Source organism: Mustelus asterias, chromosome 3, assembly GCF_964213995.1.
Source record: "Mustelus asterias chromosome 3, sMusAst1.hap1.1, whole genome shotgun sequence".
Lineage (NCBI taxonomy): Eukaryota > Metazoa > Chordata > Chondrichthyes > Carcharhiniformes > Triakidae > Mustelus > Mustelus asterias.
Genome location: NC_135803.1, coordinates 19,176,198 through 19,195,671, shown reverse-complemented (window position 1 = coordinate 19,195,671; position 19,474 = coordinate 19,176,198). Strand labels below are relative to the sequence as shown.

The 19,474-nt window shown below is 43.8% G+C and overlaps 1 protein-coding gene across 6 annotated transcripts in view; it reads right to left on the bottom strand.

The window, feature by feature from the left end:
• Positions 1–17,935, bottom strand: part of plod2 (procollagen-lysine, 2-oxoglutarate 5-dioxygenase 2) — a 159,986-nt gene extending 142,051 nt beyond the window's left edge. For 3 of the 6 annotated variants that reach the window (XR_013496418.1, XM_078205529.1, XM_078205540.1), the window contains exon 1: positions 17,773–17,929. Coding sequence is in view for 4 of the 6 variants with exons in the window: in XM_078205529.1 (XP_078061655.1) it covers positions 17,773–17,878 (106 nt within the window). In the remaining 2 variants the exon portion in view is untranslated. Of the gene's footprint in view, positions 1–17,772 lie in introns of all 6 variants that reach the window. The other 3 variants (XR_013496414.1, XM_078205521.1, XM_078205513.1) reach the window with 3 other exon arrangements.
• Between the last annotated feature and the right edge of the window lie 1,539 nt (positions 17,936–19,474).

Below are 19,474 nucleotides of genomic sequence, written 5' to 3'. Positions count from 1 at the left end.
CAGTCGTGTTGTGAAAATCAGGACGTGTAGGATGTGAATAATGTAGCCAGTCCTTCAGCAAGAGCAAATTCAACTTTAAAGAAGCCAACATTTAAAGTTCAGGTGACAATATTGAAAAAAGGGGGCTGTTAATAATTGGCTTGAGTCAGAAATTAGCCAAGTTTCACTTCCCAACATTCCACAGGACATTGGAACTTGACCGTAAAAAAAACCTTGAAGCAAAAGCATGCTGCCGGTGGCACAGTGGTTAGCACTGCTGCCTCACAGCGCCAGAGACCCGGGTTCAATTCCAGCCTCAGGTGACTGTGTGGAGCTTGCATGTTCCCCCCGTGTCTGTGTGGGCGTCCTCCGGTTACTCCGGTTTCCTCCCACAGCCCAAAGATATGTGAATTAGGTGGATCGGCCATGGTAAATTGACCTTCAGTGGGGATAGGGCCTGGATGGGATCGTTGTCAGTGCAGGCTCGATGGACCGAATGGCCTTTTTCTGCACTGTAGGGATTCTATGAAAAGTAAGAAGTCTCACAACACCAGGTTAAAGTCCAACAGGTTTATTTGGTAGCAAATACCATAAGCTTTCGGAGCGTGCTGCTCCTTCGTCACATGGAGTGGTCTCTCACTCCAGATGGAGTGAGAGACCACTCCATGTGACGAAGGAGCAGCACGCTCCGAAAGCTTATGGTATTTGCTACCAAATAAACCTGTTGGACTTTAACCTGGTGTTGTGAGACTTCTTACTGTGTTCACCCCAGTCCAACGCCGGCATCTCCACATCATTCTATGAAAACCCAGAGCCAGTGGAGTGGCTTCTTGATTATATTGGTCAGAAGATGCCAGAGGCAATCGATATGATCATTTATCTTGACTACTGAACTCCTGTGGCCAAACAATAGAATTGAAAATAGCATTTAAAAGCTAATGACTGAGGGTTCCAGGATGTTCACATCCCTTGGAAATGCTAATCTCAAAAACTGTTTAATTGAAGCGAACCTCATTCACCAATCTGTGATGCTGAGAAGCCTGAATATTCCCCATCGAAACACTCCCAAATGTTAATGGCCTAATCATGAACCCATGACGTGGGATTGTTCTCGGATTTAAGAAGGTATTATCAAGTGCGAGAGGAGCTTTCTATCAATCATTGTCATGACTCTGATTCTTGAACTGCAAAAGATCTGTGTTTTTGATTTGATTTATTATTGTCACATGTATTAACATACAGTGAAAAGTATTGTTTCTTGCGCGCTATACAGACAAAGCATGCCGTTCATAGAGAAGGAAAGGAGACAGTGCAGAATGTAGTATTACTGTCACAGCTAGGGTATAGAGAAAGATCAACTTAATGCAAGGTAGGTCCATTCAAAAGTCTGACAGCAGCGGGGAAGAAGCTGTTCTTAAGTCGATTGGTACGTGACCTCAGGCTTTTGTATCTTTTTCCCGACAGAAGAAGGTGGAAGAGACTATGTTAGTTAAAGTTAAAGTTTATTTATTAATCACAAGTAGGCTTACATTAACACTGCAATAAAGTTACTGTGAAAATTCCCTAGTCACCACACTCCAGCGCCTGTTCAGGTACACTGAGGGAGAATTTAGCATGGCCAATGCACCTAACCAGCACATCTTTGGACTGTGGGAGGAAACTGGAGCACCCGGAGGAAACCCACGCAGACACGGAGAGAACGTGCAAACTCCAGACAGACTGTGACCCAAACCGGGAATCAAACCCAGGTCCCTGGCAGCAGTGAGCAGCAGTGCTAACCGCTGTGCCACCATGCTGCCCTGTCCAGGGTGCATGGGATCTTTGATTATGCTGGCTGCTTTGCTGAGGCAGCGGGAAGTGTAGACGGAGTCAATGGATGGGGGGCTGGTTTGAGTGATGGACTGGGCTTCATTTACGACCCTGGGAAGAGATGAACTGATTGTAATGTTAACCATGGGCAGAACTGATCATCAGCCTTGAGTTTACTTCCATTATTTTATATTTGAATCTGAATTTTAAAAAACAGAAGGATGATAATAAAGTGATAAATCAATCCTGTCCATTGTAAACTTGCTTTAAATTGTGATTGTAATTGTCCAGCCATTCTCACTATCAAAAAAAATAAATCACAGGAAGTTCTTGTTCCCAAATTGATCCCACTGACACACACAACTTCTCCGGACATTTGAAAGCATCTGGAAGGTAGGTTTTATTGAGAGAGAAAGAAAATGTGTCTGGTTACTGAGGAACAGAAATATCGCCTTGGGGTGCAACATTGGCTAGAACACTACTTATTTAATATTGGCATCATATACAGATGTGATTACTCATTGCCAAGTAGCATTGCAGGAATGCAGCCAAGGCAAGTCATACACTTGATTCATGGAATGTTTACAGTCTCATTAAAAAAGGAAGTGACTGCTGTCAAACAAAGCCTTTTCAGATTAAAGTCAGGTACTTGGCTGAGGTAGACTTTGACCTATCTCCTCAGCTTGACCCCGAGGGTGAAAGGCAATGGCAACTCACCACTGACAAAATGTACCAAGGAAATAGCATAGATGAAGAACCAGCAAGCAATGAGCCAAGGACCTGCCTTTAGGCAGGAAACATGTTCCATGAACTTCAATGGTTGAAGGAATACGAGGCTGGATTTTGCAGTGGCAACAATGTGAAACCAGGGCAACATGGTGGCACAGTGGTTAGCACTGCTGCCTCAGAGCACCAGGGACCAAGGGTAGACCTCGATAGATTCTTGATTAACAAGGGGGCGAAAGGTTATCAGTGGTAGGTAGGAATGTGGGGTTGAGATTACACTCAGATAAGCCTTGATTTTATTGAATGGCGGTGCAGGCTCGAGGAGGCGGGTTCGATCCCCGGCTTGGGTCATTGTCTGTGCGGAGTCTGCACTTTCTCCCCGTGGCTGCGTGGGTTTCCTCCAGTTTCCTCCCACAATCCGAAAGACGTGCTGGTTCGATGCATTGGCCATGCTATATTCTCCCTCAGTGTACCCCAACAGGCGACTAGGGGATTTTCACAGAAACTTCATTGCAGTGTTAGTGTAAACCTACTTACGACACTAATAAATAAACTAAACTTTAAACCATCGGAGCACACCTCCATTGCAGCAGTGAATCTGACAGCAACTTGGGAAGTTTTCACCCATGCAGGACGATGCGGAAATCTAGAAACTACTATCAGTGAATCGACACTTCTCTAGTGGGCACACTGCTGAGATTTCCCCACTCCCTCCACATACAGCAACCCGCACCCAGCCCCCACCCCCCCCCCGCCATTAAAATGCAATCAATCAGAAATCTATAAATTATCAGTCACACCCCAAAAACTCTTCCACCATTTTCCTTTCCTTTTAGTTTCCTCAAAAGCTATTTGCTGTTCTTAAAAAGATCGTAAGAAGTTTAACAACACCAGGTTAAAGTCCACCTTCTTCACCTGAAGAAGGGGCTTGGGGCTCCGAAAGCTTGTGTGGCTTTTGCTATCAAATAAACCTGTTGGACTTTAACCTGGTGTTGTTAAACCTCTTACTGTGTTTACCCCAGTCCAACGCCGGCATCTCCACATCTTAAAAAGATCAGCAGGCGCAACAAACATTAAATATCGGCCTCCAAGACAGAACGCCTCAATGCATTTTCAAAGTTCACATTAACAGTAAAATAATAGTATTTTAAAGTGAGATGATCTTTGTGTTTTATTATCAGTGTAAAGAGAACTTTTGCGAGATGATAGAAAATATCCTAAATGTTGGCACATTGTCGATGATTCTGGATATTTGGGTGATGATGAAACTTAACAGGTTTAAACAAAGCACTGCTAAGTTGTCAGATCAGTCAATCAATAATATGGCGGGGTCATTGTGCCATTGCGTGCCACGCTGCTCATTTCTCAGACAATGTTTTGAAATTTGGTGACCATAAATAAATCTGCTTTCCTTTCTCTAAACAGTTTATTATTCTGCTAATCCATTTTACACTCACTACATTAGCTGTAAAAAAAACACTGCTGAATCCTGGCACTTGTTCAAATCTCATTTCTGCTGAGCTGAAGCTCCCCAAGGCAGCCCCCGCACCCACCTCCCCCCCTCCCCCGCCTCCCACCTCCCAGCCACCCCACAGCCTGTACATGCGTACTACATTACTTGCTTTATTAGAGTTACAGATTTTCAACTAGTGGCAAAGCACCTACAACGAAAGCTGTGGATGTGTCCAAGGTTACGTGGTGGGACAACTTGAGCAACTAATGCACTACATCCAACAGCAAAAACACGGTATTAATATATCAACCTGAAAATAGGGAGAGGAGGGTGAAACAGTCAAATCTTAAGATCCTGAGGGGTATTGACAGGGTGGATGTGGAGAGGATGTTCCCTCTTGTCAGAGAATCTAGAACTAGGGGTCACTGTTTAAAAATAAGGGGTCGCTCATTTAAGATGGAGATGAGGAGAAATTCTTTCTTTCAGAGGTCGTGAGTGTTGGGAACTCCGTTCTTCAAAAGGCAGTGGAAGTAGTGTCTTTAAGTATTTTTATGGCAGACTAGATAGATTCTTGACTAACAAGGGGGTGAAAAGTTATCAGTGGCAGGTAGGAATGCGGGGTTGAGGTTACATTCAGATAAGCCATGATTTTATTGAGTGGCGTCGCAGGCTCGAGGAGTTGAGTGGCCTACTTCTGCTCTTAATTCATATGTTTGTATGTTCCACATACATTTCCATTGCATTTAAAAACAGATGCACTCAGTTCATTCATTAGTGTTACAAGTAGGCTTACATGACCTTATTAAGATTAGCCATGACCTTATTGAATGGTGGAGTAGGCTCGAGGGGCCAGATGGCCTATTCCTGCTCCGAACGCTTATGTTCTTATGAACACTGCAGTAACGTTACTGTGTGTAATAAGTCCATGGAGGTGAAAGTCCCGTCACCAAAGTTCCTTTATTTACAAGATCCCACCATTACATACAGAGTATCACAGTGTTCTATCTGCATCAAGAGTGCAGAGGGACTGACACTCCTGTTTAAACACAGGACATGGGGCCCCTGATTGGGCCATCAATGAGCTCTCAATCAGGGACATCTTTTTGTAGCTCTCAATCAGGGAGTTCATACTTAAGCAGGACAACCTCAATTGCCTGATTAAAGTCATCACACTGTGAAAATCCCCTAGTCGCCACACTCCGGCGCCTGTTCGGGTACACTAAGGGAGAATTTAGCTTGGCCAATGCACCTAACCAGCACGTCTCTTGGACTGTGGGAGGAAATGGGAGCACCCGGAGGGAACCCACGTAGACACGGGGAGAATGTGCAAACTCCACACAGACAGTGATCGAAGCCAGGAATCTAAACCGGGTCCCTGGCAGCAGTTCTAACCGCTGTGCCACCGTGCCGCCCATGTTTCAGTTTTAAAGAAGTTTATTTCTCATCACCACTCGCCAGAAACTCATTCCTTCCTTTCCTCCCATGAAGACAAGGTTAATCAAAGCTGTAAAGATTTATCATTCTGCATCACAGAACTGCAGCAAGTGCTGACACTGATGGAGTGGGATGTGGTGATGAGTTTTTGTCTCGTTGGCCACATGCTGTACACCATGGGGTCTTGTGGAGCACTATTAAAGTTTAAATCCACCTTTCCCTTCATTTGCATACATTTCAAGCTGTTGATATTGGTATATTTTGGCAAACTAACTTAAGAATTTATTTGCTAATTCAGCAACAATGTTCTATTTAGCACGTTTCAAAACTTCAGAACCACAAAACTCCGGTAGGACGAGCTAGCAGGGCTGAGAGGCTGCGCACCAATGGCTGCGAAGTTAAGTACGTGTTAAAAAAGTGAACAAGTTCACACCTTGATATGAGAGTTAAGTCGATGTTTGTTTTCAAAGTAATGTTTACAATGTGGGAATTCTTTGAACTGCTTCACAAAGGCAACATAAAAGAAAGATCATTTGCATCAAACAGAGCAACCTTTACACCCTCTGGGTCTCCCAAAGCATTTCATAGTGATATATCCAACCGATCTAGGTAATAGGAACATAGGAATTAGGAGCAGAAGTAGACAAATTAAGCCCTTTGAGTCTGCTCTGCCATTTAATCAGATCATGGCTGATCTCTCCCTGGTCTCAAATCTACCTCCCCGCCTCTTCCCCATATCCCTCTTTTTATTAGAAATATGTCTATCTCCCTCTTGAAACCATTCAACAATTCAGACTCTACCACGCCATGGGACAGCGAGTTCCACAAATTCACCACCCTCAGCGAGAACTAGTTCCTCCTCAGCTCTGGCAATTATGAGGCAATATAAGACTCCTTAGAGCAGAGAAGGTGGAGGTACATTTCAAAGCATTGTTCAAAATCAAAACGGTTCCACTGGAAGGATGCTCAGCATATCTTTCTGGTAGAAGAGGGAGTTTGTCATAATGAGGCCATGCTGAGCACACTTTGTCAGCAGGAGGACATCTGTACTAGCTTTTCCCACCCATTTTTCCAATGTTTCCTCTCCAGACATCAAGAGTCACAACGGAGCCTGGCATTAAAGTCCCCGAGAAGGATGACCATTTTTTCCTTTCGCGGTGGCAGTAACGACTGCATCAAGACCAGGATAGAATTTTTCCTGAACATCTTGGTCAGCGTCAAGGGTGGAGCATGAGCCCTGACGATGGTAGCATATTTATTATGACTGAGCTATAGGTGAAATATCGTGAGCCTTTCATTGATACACTTTGGGAGTCCTGGCAGAGTATCCAAGATCCCGGCAGGGATTCTCTGTCCCTGTTTTCGACAGGCAGGAAAGCTGGTGGAGCAGAGAATCCAAAGGGAGTCACGTACCAACTGACAACAAGTTTCTTTCCTGCTGCAATCAGACTTTTGAATGGACCTACCTTGCTTTAAATTGATCTTTCTCTACACCCTAGCTATGACTGTAACACTACATTCTGCACTCTCTCCTTTCCTTCTCTATGAATGGTATGCTTTGTCCGTATTGCGTGCAAGAAACAATACTTTTCACTGTATACAAATACATGTGACAATAATAAATCAAATCAAATCAAATGGCTTTTATACCTGCAGGAATTCCCATTCCGTTTGTCCCCCGACCCCATCAATGATGTAATGGGGGATCTCATCATGAAAGGTCAGGAACCCATTACCCTTCATTAACATATCAGCTGGTTTCCCCTTCTATCATCCTCCCAAATTGGGGTTTCCACATGCTCCCCGCAAAGCACCTGTGCAACATCACGTTGGCAGGGTTTACAACAGGTCCTGACACATGGGGACCTGGTGAAGAGAACCCACAGGAGAAACACAGTTAAGTACAGCCCCCAGGAGGGTCATGCCTGGAAAGAACCATGCCAGCGTGGGGGCAGTGCCAAGGGAGATTATTGGCGGGGGGGGGGGAGGAGGGGGGAGTTCCATTGTGGAGGATCGTGGGAGGGGGGTCCCCTGTGTCCTTGGGTGCGGGGGTGGATCTTTTTTTTACACTATATTTTAAGATTAAGATTGCAGGCCGACATGACTGATGGGGCAGGCTCATTCTGAGCGTGTTCCACCAACGTGGCAGTGTGGGACCCACCCACAGCATTTAAAAAAATTAAGTGGCAAAAATTAAGTGGGAAGAGGCAGCAGCGAATCCAACGAGCTACGCACCAGTTTTCCCACCTCAGTTGACAAATGATATAATTCTGCCTGCTATTTCACATGGCAAAGATATCTGACAAGCACTCAGGCAAAACTCCTCAGAATAATCTACAATGGACTGGACGCTGTTCAAATGGCGGAAAAGCATCATCCTGCCAGGTGTTGCTTTTTCAAATCTCAAATGGCCAGCGTCCTAGGTGAGGACAAAGGAAACACTTGAGGGAGGCAATGGCCTAGTGTTATTATCACTAGACTATTAATCTAGAAACTCAGCTAATGTTCTGGGGACCCAAGTTCGAATCCCGCCACAGCAGAAGTCAATAAAAAAAAATCTAGAACTAAGGATCTACTGATGACCAAGAAACCATTGTCAATTGCCAGAATAACCCATCACTAATGTCCTTTAGGGAAGAAAACCTGCCGTCTTTTCCTGACCTGGCCTCCATGTGACTCCAGAGCCAGAGATATGTTTGACTCTCAACTGCCCTCGGGCAACTTAGGATGGGCAATAATTGCTGGCCAGCCAGCGGCACCCATAAGTGGATAAATTTTTAAAAAGCATATTGATTGAGCAGAAGGGTGTGAGGTGCACTAATTGAGGCCTTTAAGTGGACAATTAATGTCCACTTAGGCACCTCATCCCACCACTCTGGTACTTAATTAGCAGTGGGCAGGGGTCTCAAGACAAGTACACCCTGTTGGATTTGCTTGTGGCCTCCCGGGTAATCAAAATTAGACCGGGAGACTTCACTAGTCTGTATTTACATTAGCGTAAGCAGTGTACGAGGAAATCTCCGTCTCACCCAGAAACCGGTCCAGCTCGCCCTCAAAGCAAAACTGCAAGTCATCTTTCACTGCACGAGTCAGAAATCTGATCAGCTGATCCATTATCCTCTGTGGAAGAGCCACCCACCCGCTAACCTTGTTCAGCCCTTGTGTAACTTGTGAGCACGACTGCTTTCTCATGCATTCAATTGAAATAATTGGTCCTCAACCACAATCTAAATTCTTCAATTTTATAAAGCTGGACCAAGTCACATCCTGAAAGAGTAATTTTGGAGAAGTTATTTCAACTCCGGGGTAATAAGACTTATACTTTATAGCCCTGAATGATACTACAGGTAATAATTTGACACGTCAAAGATACTTGAACGTAAACTGTGTTAAGAATGAAAGGTATAAATCTCGTATTGAGTCTCATATTTAACATATAGGGGCTGCACGGTGGCACAGTGGTTCCTGGCTTGGGTCACTGTCTGTGTGGAGTTTGCACATCCTTCCTGTGTCTGCGTGGGTTTCCTCCGGGTGCTCCGGTTTCCTCCCATAGTCCAAAGATGCGCGGGTGAGTCGGATTAGCCATTCTAAATTGCCCTTTAGTGTCAGGGAGATTAGCTAGGGTAAATGCATGGGGTTATGGGGATAGGGCCTGGGTGGAATTGTGGTCGGTGCAGACCCGATAGGCCGAATGGCCTCCTCCTGCACTGTATCTAGAGTATCTATGACACTCTATTTCTATCCATATATTCGGTTGAGTGCCACAATCCATGATCGACAAATGTTGAACATAGTTTCAAGTTTTTCTAGGATCACAGGTAGTTTCACTCACATCATTGCCTCAAAGCTCTTCCCAATTTATGCTCTTGAGACTTTTATTAGGTTTTTTAGGACTTCAGTGGATAACCTTCGGTAAATCCTCAGTGAATATTGTGAGCTTGGAAATTTAGTTTTTGTTTGCTATACTTTCTGGACAGTTTGCAGCACAGTTCTGGACATCCCTGGCTTTCTGATACAGTACTGACAATGAGTTAGTGACCTTACTGAGTTACACTGGGTGGGAATCCATATTGACCACCGGGATTTTTCCCGCCGGTTGAACCATCATGGCTGATGACACCACTGAAATGAGTGTTTGCTGCCTGTAAAGCATCCAGGAAGTGGCCAAGGCTCTTCGAAGGGTCCTGGCCAAAGATACTGAAGGATGGGATAGGGGTCGGGGTGACCGGCTAGAGAGGATTCTGTGTCTCATAAGGAAGGGCAGGGGCTGACCATGAGCCTTCTCCCTGCCCCTCTCCACCCCAAAATTAAATCTGGGGAGGGGGCTGTCCCACCCCTTACCCTCCCAACACATCAAAACATTGTTCAGATTTTATTTCCCTAATTGGGCTGGAATTTGGTCTTGCTTTGCCTCTCCTACATGACTTCTAACACCCTGGATATTCACAAGACATTACAGGATGTAAATGCAAGGACATTCCTTTTTTCTTACTCAATTTATGGGGAGGCGATGGCCTAAGTGGTATTATCACTAGACCATTAATCCAGAGACTCAGCTAATGTTCTGGGGACCCGGGTTCGAACCCCGCCACGGCAGATGGTGAAATTTGAAATCAATTTTTAAAAAATCTGGAATTAAGAATCACCATGAAACCTTGGAAAAATCCATTTGGTTCATTAGTGTCCTTTAGGGAAGGAAATCTGTTGTCCTTTCCTGGTCTGGCCTACATGTAATTCCAGAGCCACAGCAATGTCGTTGTGATGCTCGATTAAATCACTCGGGAGGCTAGATCGTACCTGGGAAATAAAGGCTTTTATTAGTAACAAGAATGGAGCACACTATATAACAATACAATCCCAGACTAAAGGGTCACCAGGCAGTGCAGTGACCTTTATACTCCTCCAGGTAGGCGGAGCCAACTGGAGTGTACCACAGAACAATACCAACAGGTAGAACACCCCAACCCTAACCCCAACAGTGACAACAGTAACATATGTACAAGTACCCATAGTGCTGACCATCTATGGTTCAGTACCCACAGTGGTAACCATCTATGGTTCACCACAGGTTGACTCTCAACTACCCTCTGAAATGGCCTAACAAGCCACTCAGTTTGAGGGTGACTCTGGTCTGGCAGTAAATGCTGGCCAGCCAGCGCCGCCCATATCCAACAAATGAATAAGAAACAATTTTAAAGTTTTGTGAGAGATGCCAAAGTATGTTTGAGAAGGAGTTTCTTTGTCTATATATCAACATCTACCGCTTTGGGAAATCAGTAATCTCACACAAGCACTGGCTTAAGATTCTTAGAAAATTAGTCTTTCTTCCCCCCTCTTGAGCAAGTGAATCATTCACTCCTGACACTGCGGACTAAAATTCCAGTAAAGTTCATTCAGATGTCTCAGAGAGATTGCTGTATTTGACTTCAATTCCCTCTTAGATAGAAGTGCTGATTCCAGCTAATCAGGATAAATGCAACACAAGTCAAAGAGAAAACTTAAGGTGAGCTAAAGCTTCTTCACACATTGCCACTCAGCCAAAACCAAGTTATGCTCTTGCCTGAGAAACCCGTCACTCTTCTCAAATACACAGCCAAGTTGTTTGTAATCTAAGACAATGGAGCTTAAGGTTTTCTAAAAAAAATTTAATTCATTCATGGGCGTCACTGGCTGGCCAGCATTTATTGCCTATCCCTACTCGCCCTCGAATTGAGTGGCTTGCTAGGCCATTTCAGAGAGCAGTTGAGAATGAACCACATTGCTGTGGCTCTGGAGTCACATATAGGCCAGACCAGATAAGGGCGGCAGATTTCCTTCCCTAAAGGACATTAGGGAACCAGATGAGTTTTTCTGACAATGGACAATAGTTTCATGGTGATCAGTAGATTCGTAATTCCAGATTATTTTTCACTGAATTCAAATTCCACCAGCTGCCATGATGGGATTCGAACCCGGGTCCCCAGAACATTAGCTGAGTTTCTGGATGAATAGTCTAGCGATAATACCACTCGGCCATCGCCTACCAATAATTCAATTCTTGCTTTCTTTAATCAGATTCACACTCCCTAATAGCTTAACTGGTGTTTTAAACAATGCTGTGCATTTTTAAAAATAGTTTTGTGGATTTAAAAAATACATATAGCTTCCTTCACCCTTTGCTTGCATTTCAGGGTTCTAGTTGACTGCAAGAATAAAGGAAAACTCATTATTCAGAAAGCATCAGTGAAACAAAATTTCATGCGTCAAACTTTAGTTTGAACCATCCAATGCAATCTGACTAACACAGACAAATGTTCCTTTTGGGAATAAATGCCACTAGCTTTCGGAGCGTGCTGCTTCTTCGTCAGGTGGAGTGGGAGATGTGCTCACAAACAGGGCATGCAGAGACACAAACTCAATTTACAGAATAATGATTGGAATGCTAATCAATGCTAATACAGCTAATTAAGTCTTAAAGATACAGACAATGCGAGTGGAGAGAGCATTAAGCACAGGTTAGAGAGATGTGTATTGTCTCCAGACAGGACAGCGAGTGAGATTTTGCAAGTCCAGATAAGTTGTGGGGGTTTCGCACACATGAGGACGGCCTCAACCGGGATCTTGGGTTCATGTCATACTATCTGTAACCCCCACAACTTGCCTGGACTTGCAAAATCTCACGAGCTGTCCTGTCTGGGGACAATACTCATCTCTTTAACCTGTGCTTAATGCTCTCTCCACTCACATTGTCTGTACCTTTAAGACTTGATTAGCTGTATTAGCATTGATTAGCTTGATTAGCATTCCAATCATTATTCTGTAAATTGAGTTTGTGTCTCTGTATGCCCTGTTTGTGAACACATCTCCCACTCCACCTGACGAAGGAGCAGCACGCTCTGAAAGCTAGTGGCATTTGCTACCAAATAAACCTGTTGGACTTTAACCTGGTGTTGTGAGACTTCTTACTGTGTTTAACCCAGTCCAACGCCAGCATCTCCACATCATGACTATCTTTTAGGAATACCATGGAATTCCAAAGATAATAGAGAGGGACTGGTTTTGGAAAGATTTTTGCACTATCTAATAAACAATACCCACGAGTAGGCCGAAATCTAGCCACAGATACTGCTTCAGCCTATTGTCTATTTACCACTCACGGGACATGCTTCGAAGCTGGTGTCATCTTACCGACCTTACACCCCCATCTATTCATCGGTACAGCCACATCTGGCATGCACCCGCATCTGTATCCCATAAATCAGTAGAGCACAAAAGCAGTGACTTCATTTGTCCTGATATGGATTGCGTAACACAGATGAGAAGGCTCTACCCCCAGCTTACAGAATGATTTTCTGTCAAAAATAGTTTATCCATTTCATAGCGATGCACAGTCGATTCTCTGCTGATCAATCGTGTATCTTGAGGGAAAATGTTAAACTTTTACTGGGATCCATTAATTGCAAGAAAGAGCTTAGAAAATAATTCTGTTTCTCCTGCGACCTAAATTCCATTAAGTGTTCTTGGAAGTGTTAAATATGGATTGAGGATTAAGTTACACATCAAGCAGCAGTCACAACATGACCATCAATCCCAGGCATGTAGGTGTTTTGTTTCAGAGAGAGGAATGCATTGTGGGTAATAAGCTTATTGGCAACTGAGGGATACATTACTCAGTGGCATACTGGACTCAACTTGTTGTCTATTTCTTAGACTTCCTGCTCATCCTTGCCATCATCTCAGGCTTAAATCTGTGTTGAATAAGCATATTCTTATCCTGTGGGCCTCTCTTGATGTTCTCAAGCTCCGCAACAAAATGCCCAAATCCCACTCATCTACCACATTGATTCCGAATCTCCCAACTCCTCAAATTTAAAATTCTCAACCTAATGTTTAAATCCATTCATGGTCTCACTTGTCTTTCTCTGCATCTTCTCCAGCCTGACAATGCCCTCCAAGACTCTCCATTGCTTCTACTCCAGTTTCTCCTTTTTTAAAAATTCATTCGTGGGACATGGGCATCGCTGGCTGGCCAGCATTTATTGCCCGTCCCTAGTTATATGTAGGGATTGGAGGGCAGTTGAGAGTCAACCACATTGCTGTGGCTCTGGAGTCACATGGAGGTCAGACCGGGCAAGGACGTTAGTGAACCAGATGGGTTTTTCCAACCATCAACAATGGTTTCACGCGCGTCGGCAGATTCTTAATTCCAGATTTTAAAAAATTGAATTCAAGTTCCACCAGCTGCCGTGATGGGATTCGAACCCGGGTCCCCAGAACGTTAGCTGAGTTTCTGGATTAATAGTCCAGCGTTAATACCATTAGGCCATCACTGCCAACCCCCCCCATTGTCTCTTCTTCTGCATCTACCTCAACATCGGTGGCCATGCCTTCAGCCACCAGATCCCACCCTCGTGAAATTCTCTCTCTGAACTTGCCCATGTTTTCATCTCATACTCATTCTCCACTCTTAAAACCCACCTCTTTTGCCAAGTTTGAGATCACCCCCTCCTAATCTCTTCTGCCTGGGTGCACCAGCAATTTTCTTCCTGACGACTGTTGTATGAAATGTACTGGGAATTATTTCTACAATAAACCTGCTGTATGAATGCAACTTTCCTGTTGAATAATACAAGCCTTATTTTGAACTAGTTTCCATAATTATTATTATTTTAAATTTTTTTTAAATCATTTTATTTATTTTGTAAAATTTTAGTTCTATTCATTTCAATATATTATTTTCTATTCAGCAGCAAATATTCTCAAATTAAAGTATGATACAGGATAAATGCATGATAATGTTTCTTTTATAAATTCATTTACGGGACGTGGATGTCGTTGGCAAGACCACCATTATTGCCCATCCCTTGTTGCCCTTCAGAAAGTGGTGGTGAGCTGCCTTCTTGAAATGCTGCAGTCCCTAACATGTATGTACATCCACAGTCCTGTTAGGGATGGAATTCCAGGATTTTGACCCAGCGACAGTGAAGGAACGGTGATATATTTCCAAGTCAGGATGGTGAGTGGCTCCTAGGGGAACTATCAGGTGGTGCTGTTCCCATCTATCTGCTGCTCCTGTCCTTCCAGGCGGAAGTGGTCATGGAAAGTGCTGCCTGAGGAACCATGGTGACTTCCTGCTGCACATCTTGTAGATGGTACATACGGCTGCCATTGTTCAGTGGTGGTGGTTGGATTAAATGTTTGTAGAAGGGGGTTACTTTATCCTGGATGGTGTCAAGTTTCCTGAGTGTTGTTTGATGATGGCTGAATAACACACCTCTCCCCATTCCCTACTGCAACAGCAATACGTCCGCCAAGAGTGAATCTGATACTTCACTATCAAATTACTTCCAAATTTCTACTGTGAAACCACACCCACAAGGAAGGGCGGAATAGCGGCACAGTAATTAGCACTGCTGCCTCACAGCACCAGGGACCTGGATTCAATTCTGGCCTCGGGTCACTGTCTGTGTGGAGTTTGCACATTCTCCCACAGTCCAAAGATGTGCGGGTTAGGTTGATTGGCCGTGGTAGGGTGACTAGCAGGGTAAATACGTGAAGCTACGGGGATAGGGACTGGGTGGGATTGTGGTCAGTGCAGATTCAATAGGCCGAATGGTCTCCTTCTGCACTGTAGGGATTCTATGATTCCAATGCGGATTACTCACATTGAATTATAGATAGCAACAGAAATGTCTTCCATCCTGTTATTCTGGGCTAAATTTAAATTTAAAAGCATAAAAGGTGTTCAGTTTGTACAACTTGTCTGAATAAAGAATTGCTTGTATCCATCCTGCTTAGTGGAATTTTGTGGGTTACACTAACAAACCAAAAGCACTACCAGTTCTTAAGAGACAGAAATGAAATGCTGGAGACAAGAGCAGGATTCATTATAGAGACAAAGGGTGGGAAAATCAGAGACATCCCTTCTCTTTCACATCACCCTTCCTACTCTTCAGCTGCCACAGGTTTACCTTTTCATATCCCTATCCCTTCCTACAGACACCTATCACCATTCTTTTTCACCAGCTCCCATATCTCTCTCTTAACCCTTCCCCTTACGTAGATTTCATTTACTCGTTGCGTGCTATTCAGCCCAGAACCCTCAACAAAAACCACCATAAAAGAAAACATCCTATTTGTGGATTTTTGCTGGGCATAAATTGGCTGCCACGTCTGCCTAAATTACAAGAGTAACTACTGTTTAAAATAATTTATTGGTTGCAAAGCAAGATCACTGGATATATTCAAAGGTACTCTTGTGCTTGCAAATCTGAAGCAGAAAGCATTACTTTATCAACACTGATAAAGGTTGCTTTTAAACAAATTTACAAATAAATATTCGAAAATAACACTTCAAATGTTTTTGCAAGTAGACAGCTCAAATATCTGAGCTGAGGATCTGAAGGGCACTATATAAGATTTTATTTGTTTTGGATAATCAAAAAGGATTACAGGTGGCACGGTGACACAGTGGTTAGCACTGCTGCCTCACAGTGCCAGAGACCCAGGTTCTAATCCAGCCTCAGGTGACTGTGTGTGTGTGTGTGTGTGTGTGTGTGAAGTCTGCACATTCTCCCCACGTCTGCGTGGGTATCCTCTGGATGCTCCAGTTTACTCCCACACTCCAAAGATATGCAGGTTAGGTGCTAAATTGCTCCTTAATGTCCCAAGATGTGTGGATTTGTTATGGTAAATGCCACAGGTTTACGGGAATAGGATGAGGGTAGGGTGGGGTGGGGTAAGATACTCTGTCAGAGAGTTGATGCAGACCTGATGGGCCAAATGGCCTCCTTCTGCACTGTAAGGATTCTATGGTCACACGTAAAATATGCACAGATGTTGAAATCACTTGCAACCATGACATATCATGACTCGAGGATCAATACAACCATTAATTAGTTTTTGGAACACACCAATCCGTGTCCTCTGCACTCCGCGCCTTAAAGGACCACATCAGGACAATGATGTGGTCCTTTATTAGTGTCACAAGTAGGCTTACATTAACATTGCAATGAAGTTACTGTGAAAATCCCCTAATCACCATACTCCGGCATCTGTTTGGGTACACTTAGGGTGATTTTAGCATGGTTAGGTGCATTGTGCAACTAACGGTTTCCTCCCATGTCTTTCGGACTGTGGGAGGAGACCGGAGCACCCGGAGGAAACCCACGCAGACACGGGGAGAATGGGCAGACTCCACACAGACAATAACCCAAGATGGGAATCGAACCCGGGTCCCTGGCGCTGTGAGGCAGTAGTGCTAACCACTGTGCCACGGTGCCACCCTAGCAGAGTGCATTTTTGTCCATCACCTATGCTAAGGTCAGGAATCAATAGCATATTCAAGAAATGGTGACCACAAATCTATCTCCTATTATCCTGAGACATAAATACGTCAATACTTAAAACAGAAAGATATCTCAGCCATTTTTTTGTGGGCAGGGGTGGAGAAATAGTTACACCACAGCTTGCATTTTTTGACATTATGGCAGTGAAACTACTTTTGTACAGTTTCATCGGGGAGTAAGACAACTTTGGGCATCATCTAAAGTTTATATACAGTGTAAATATCGACAATGACATGTTTTATCGAGATGAGATGAAGCAGTTGGCGTTGTTTTCCAACACAGTGACACAAATAAATACTTGGAAAATGAGAAAGGAACTCAAAGCATTTAGCAGAATTACGTGCTGCTTTGCATGCAGACAGCTCAAATACTCATCGCTTCCATGAATAAGTCTGGACACTTGAATAAACACCCATGATTAAAACTAATGATCAGAGCAGATTTTACCACACTTCACTAAGCACTAACTTGCAAACTAATAACACAAGGAGCATTTATTTCAGGTGAGACATATTTGTACATTAGAGGGACATAAAGGACACCTTTGTGTGCCTCCCAATGGCACAAGTCCCTCCTCTCTCTACATGAACATTCACAGTGGGAGAGGTCAGCTTCCACATTAAGAGTTTCGTTTCTTAACTTTTTCTTGTTTAAAAAGGACAGAGCCTTAAGTCAGTCGTGAAAAGGAGGAGGCAGCCCCCTGCTAATGCATCGAAACACAACTTTGGAAATAACAAATGCAACATTCAAACATCATATTAGCAAGGGGGGATGAACAAGTAAATAAAACTAACAAATAAAACTAACATCCTTCAATTTTCTCACAACTTCTAAACATTTAGAAAAATCAATATTATGAAACTTAACACAAAATCAATCAACACTAGTACAAGACAATGAAGCCTGGCACACAGAGAACAGAACTGTTTTAAACAAATCTAAGGTGGGATCGACAATTTACAGAATTCACACGGACACAAACTTGTGAAGGAGGATTCGAGTGGCTCTATAATGATGGAAAGGGATAGAGAGACTGTTGCTCACCGTTAGGGATGGGCGGCTGATCTGAAGTTGCTGAGACCAGGGTAATGAGCAGGAGTGTGGGGAGGGGGAGAATGAGGTGCCTGAGGCGGTGCACAGCCATCTCCATCAGCTCCAGCGACAGACTGAGACACACAGACAGAGAGACAGACACACACACACAGACTGACCCACCCAGAGCGCGCTCTCGCGAGACCAAGCGGGCACGCGCCTCCGAAAGAGTGAACAAAGTTTGGAAGAAGTTGTGTGTGTGTGTGGTTGTGGCTGGGAAAGTTAGCACAGCCCAGCCTGTATTCTATCCAATCTCCAAACTGCAGCCGCTCCTGCCTCTCTCCTTATGTATATTTATATGTAGATATTTCTGTGTGTGTGGCCGGGAAAGTTAGCACAACCCAACCAGCTATCTATCTAAAGTAAGATCTAATAATCTCCAAGCTACTGCCACTCCCCTGTCTCTCTATCTGTCTCTGTATTTATATATAAATATAAAACATATATATGTGTATATTTTCTGTGTGTGTGTGATTAAGCGAGTCAAATTCTGAAAGGGAGGTGGGGAAGGAAGGAGGAACTTGACCTGACTGACAGCCTTCCAACTCCCACTTACTCCTGACTGACAGTCCCACTTGTTAAGCCTGCCAACTCCCACTGACTCCAAATCTCTTCTGGGAAATGTTTGCTTTTGTCTAAATTAATGCTGATTCTAGTCCAAATCCCAGAAAAAGAATTTTAAAAATTAAACACCCTGTGGGGATAAGTTAAACTTTTGAAAGGCTTCCTAACAAGTAAATCAGCATTGATTGCTGAGACTTTTCGGTCCCTGGTGAGATCTATATTGACTTTTTTTCTTGTGAATGCACTATTCTGATTTAAGTTCCCCAGCCCCGAACTATTATCTTCTAAATGACTTCTATTGGCTTGTATTTTGAAGTCTTTTTAGTTTGACTCTGGGGATCTCAGGAAGCAGTATAACGCGCTATGATGAATTTGCGTCTGGTAACATCATGCCATTGCAAACTTGTCAGTACGTTTTGATATTATTGCAACTAAAATAAAGATGGAGGGAGGACTCCTGACTGATTTTTCACTTCTGTTTGTTTTTCCTAAGCATTCCGTTCCCCTACCCCCTCATAACAGGGAGATGTCAGCTTGAACTGTGAACCTATCTTTATTCAGATGATGAGAGAACTCTTACTATTTTCAGCGTTTCCTGTGTTTATTTGTCAACTGGTTCTCTCCTGTGTTATTTTGGAAGTGCATATTTGGCATCAATGCAACATTATCTTGGTCAGGGGCCCAATGCTAAAAGTTATGGCATGGATTGGGCAACTGCACACTGAGAGGGAGCAGAATGTAGTATTACAGTCAAAGCTAGGGTGTAGAGAAAGATCAACATCATGCAAGGTAGGTCCATTTGGGTGGTGGGGGCCTGGAATGCGCTGCCAGGCAAGGTGGTGGAGGCGGACACACTGGGAACGTTTAAGACTTATCTAGACAGCCATATGAACGGAGTGGGAATGGAGGGATACAAAAGAATGGTCTAGTTTGGACCAAGGAGCAGCACAGGCTTGGAGGGCCGAAGGGCCTGTTCCTGTGCTGTATTGTTCTTTGTTCTTTTGTTCATTCAAAAGTCTGATGGCAGCAGGGAAGAAGCTGTTCTTGAGTCGGTTGGTACGTGAACTCAGACTTTTGTATTTTTTCCCCA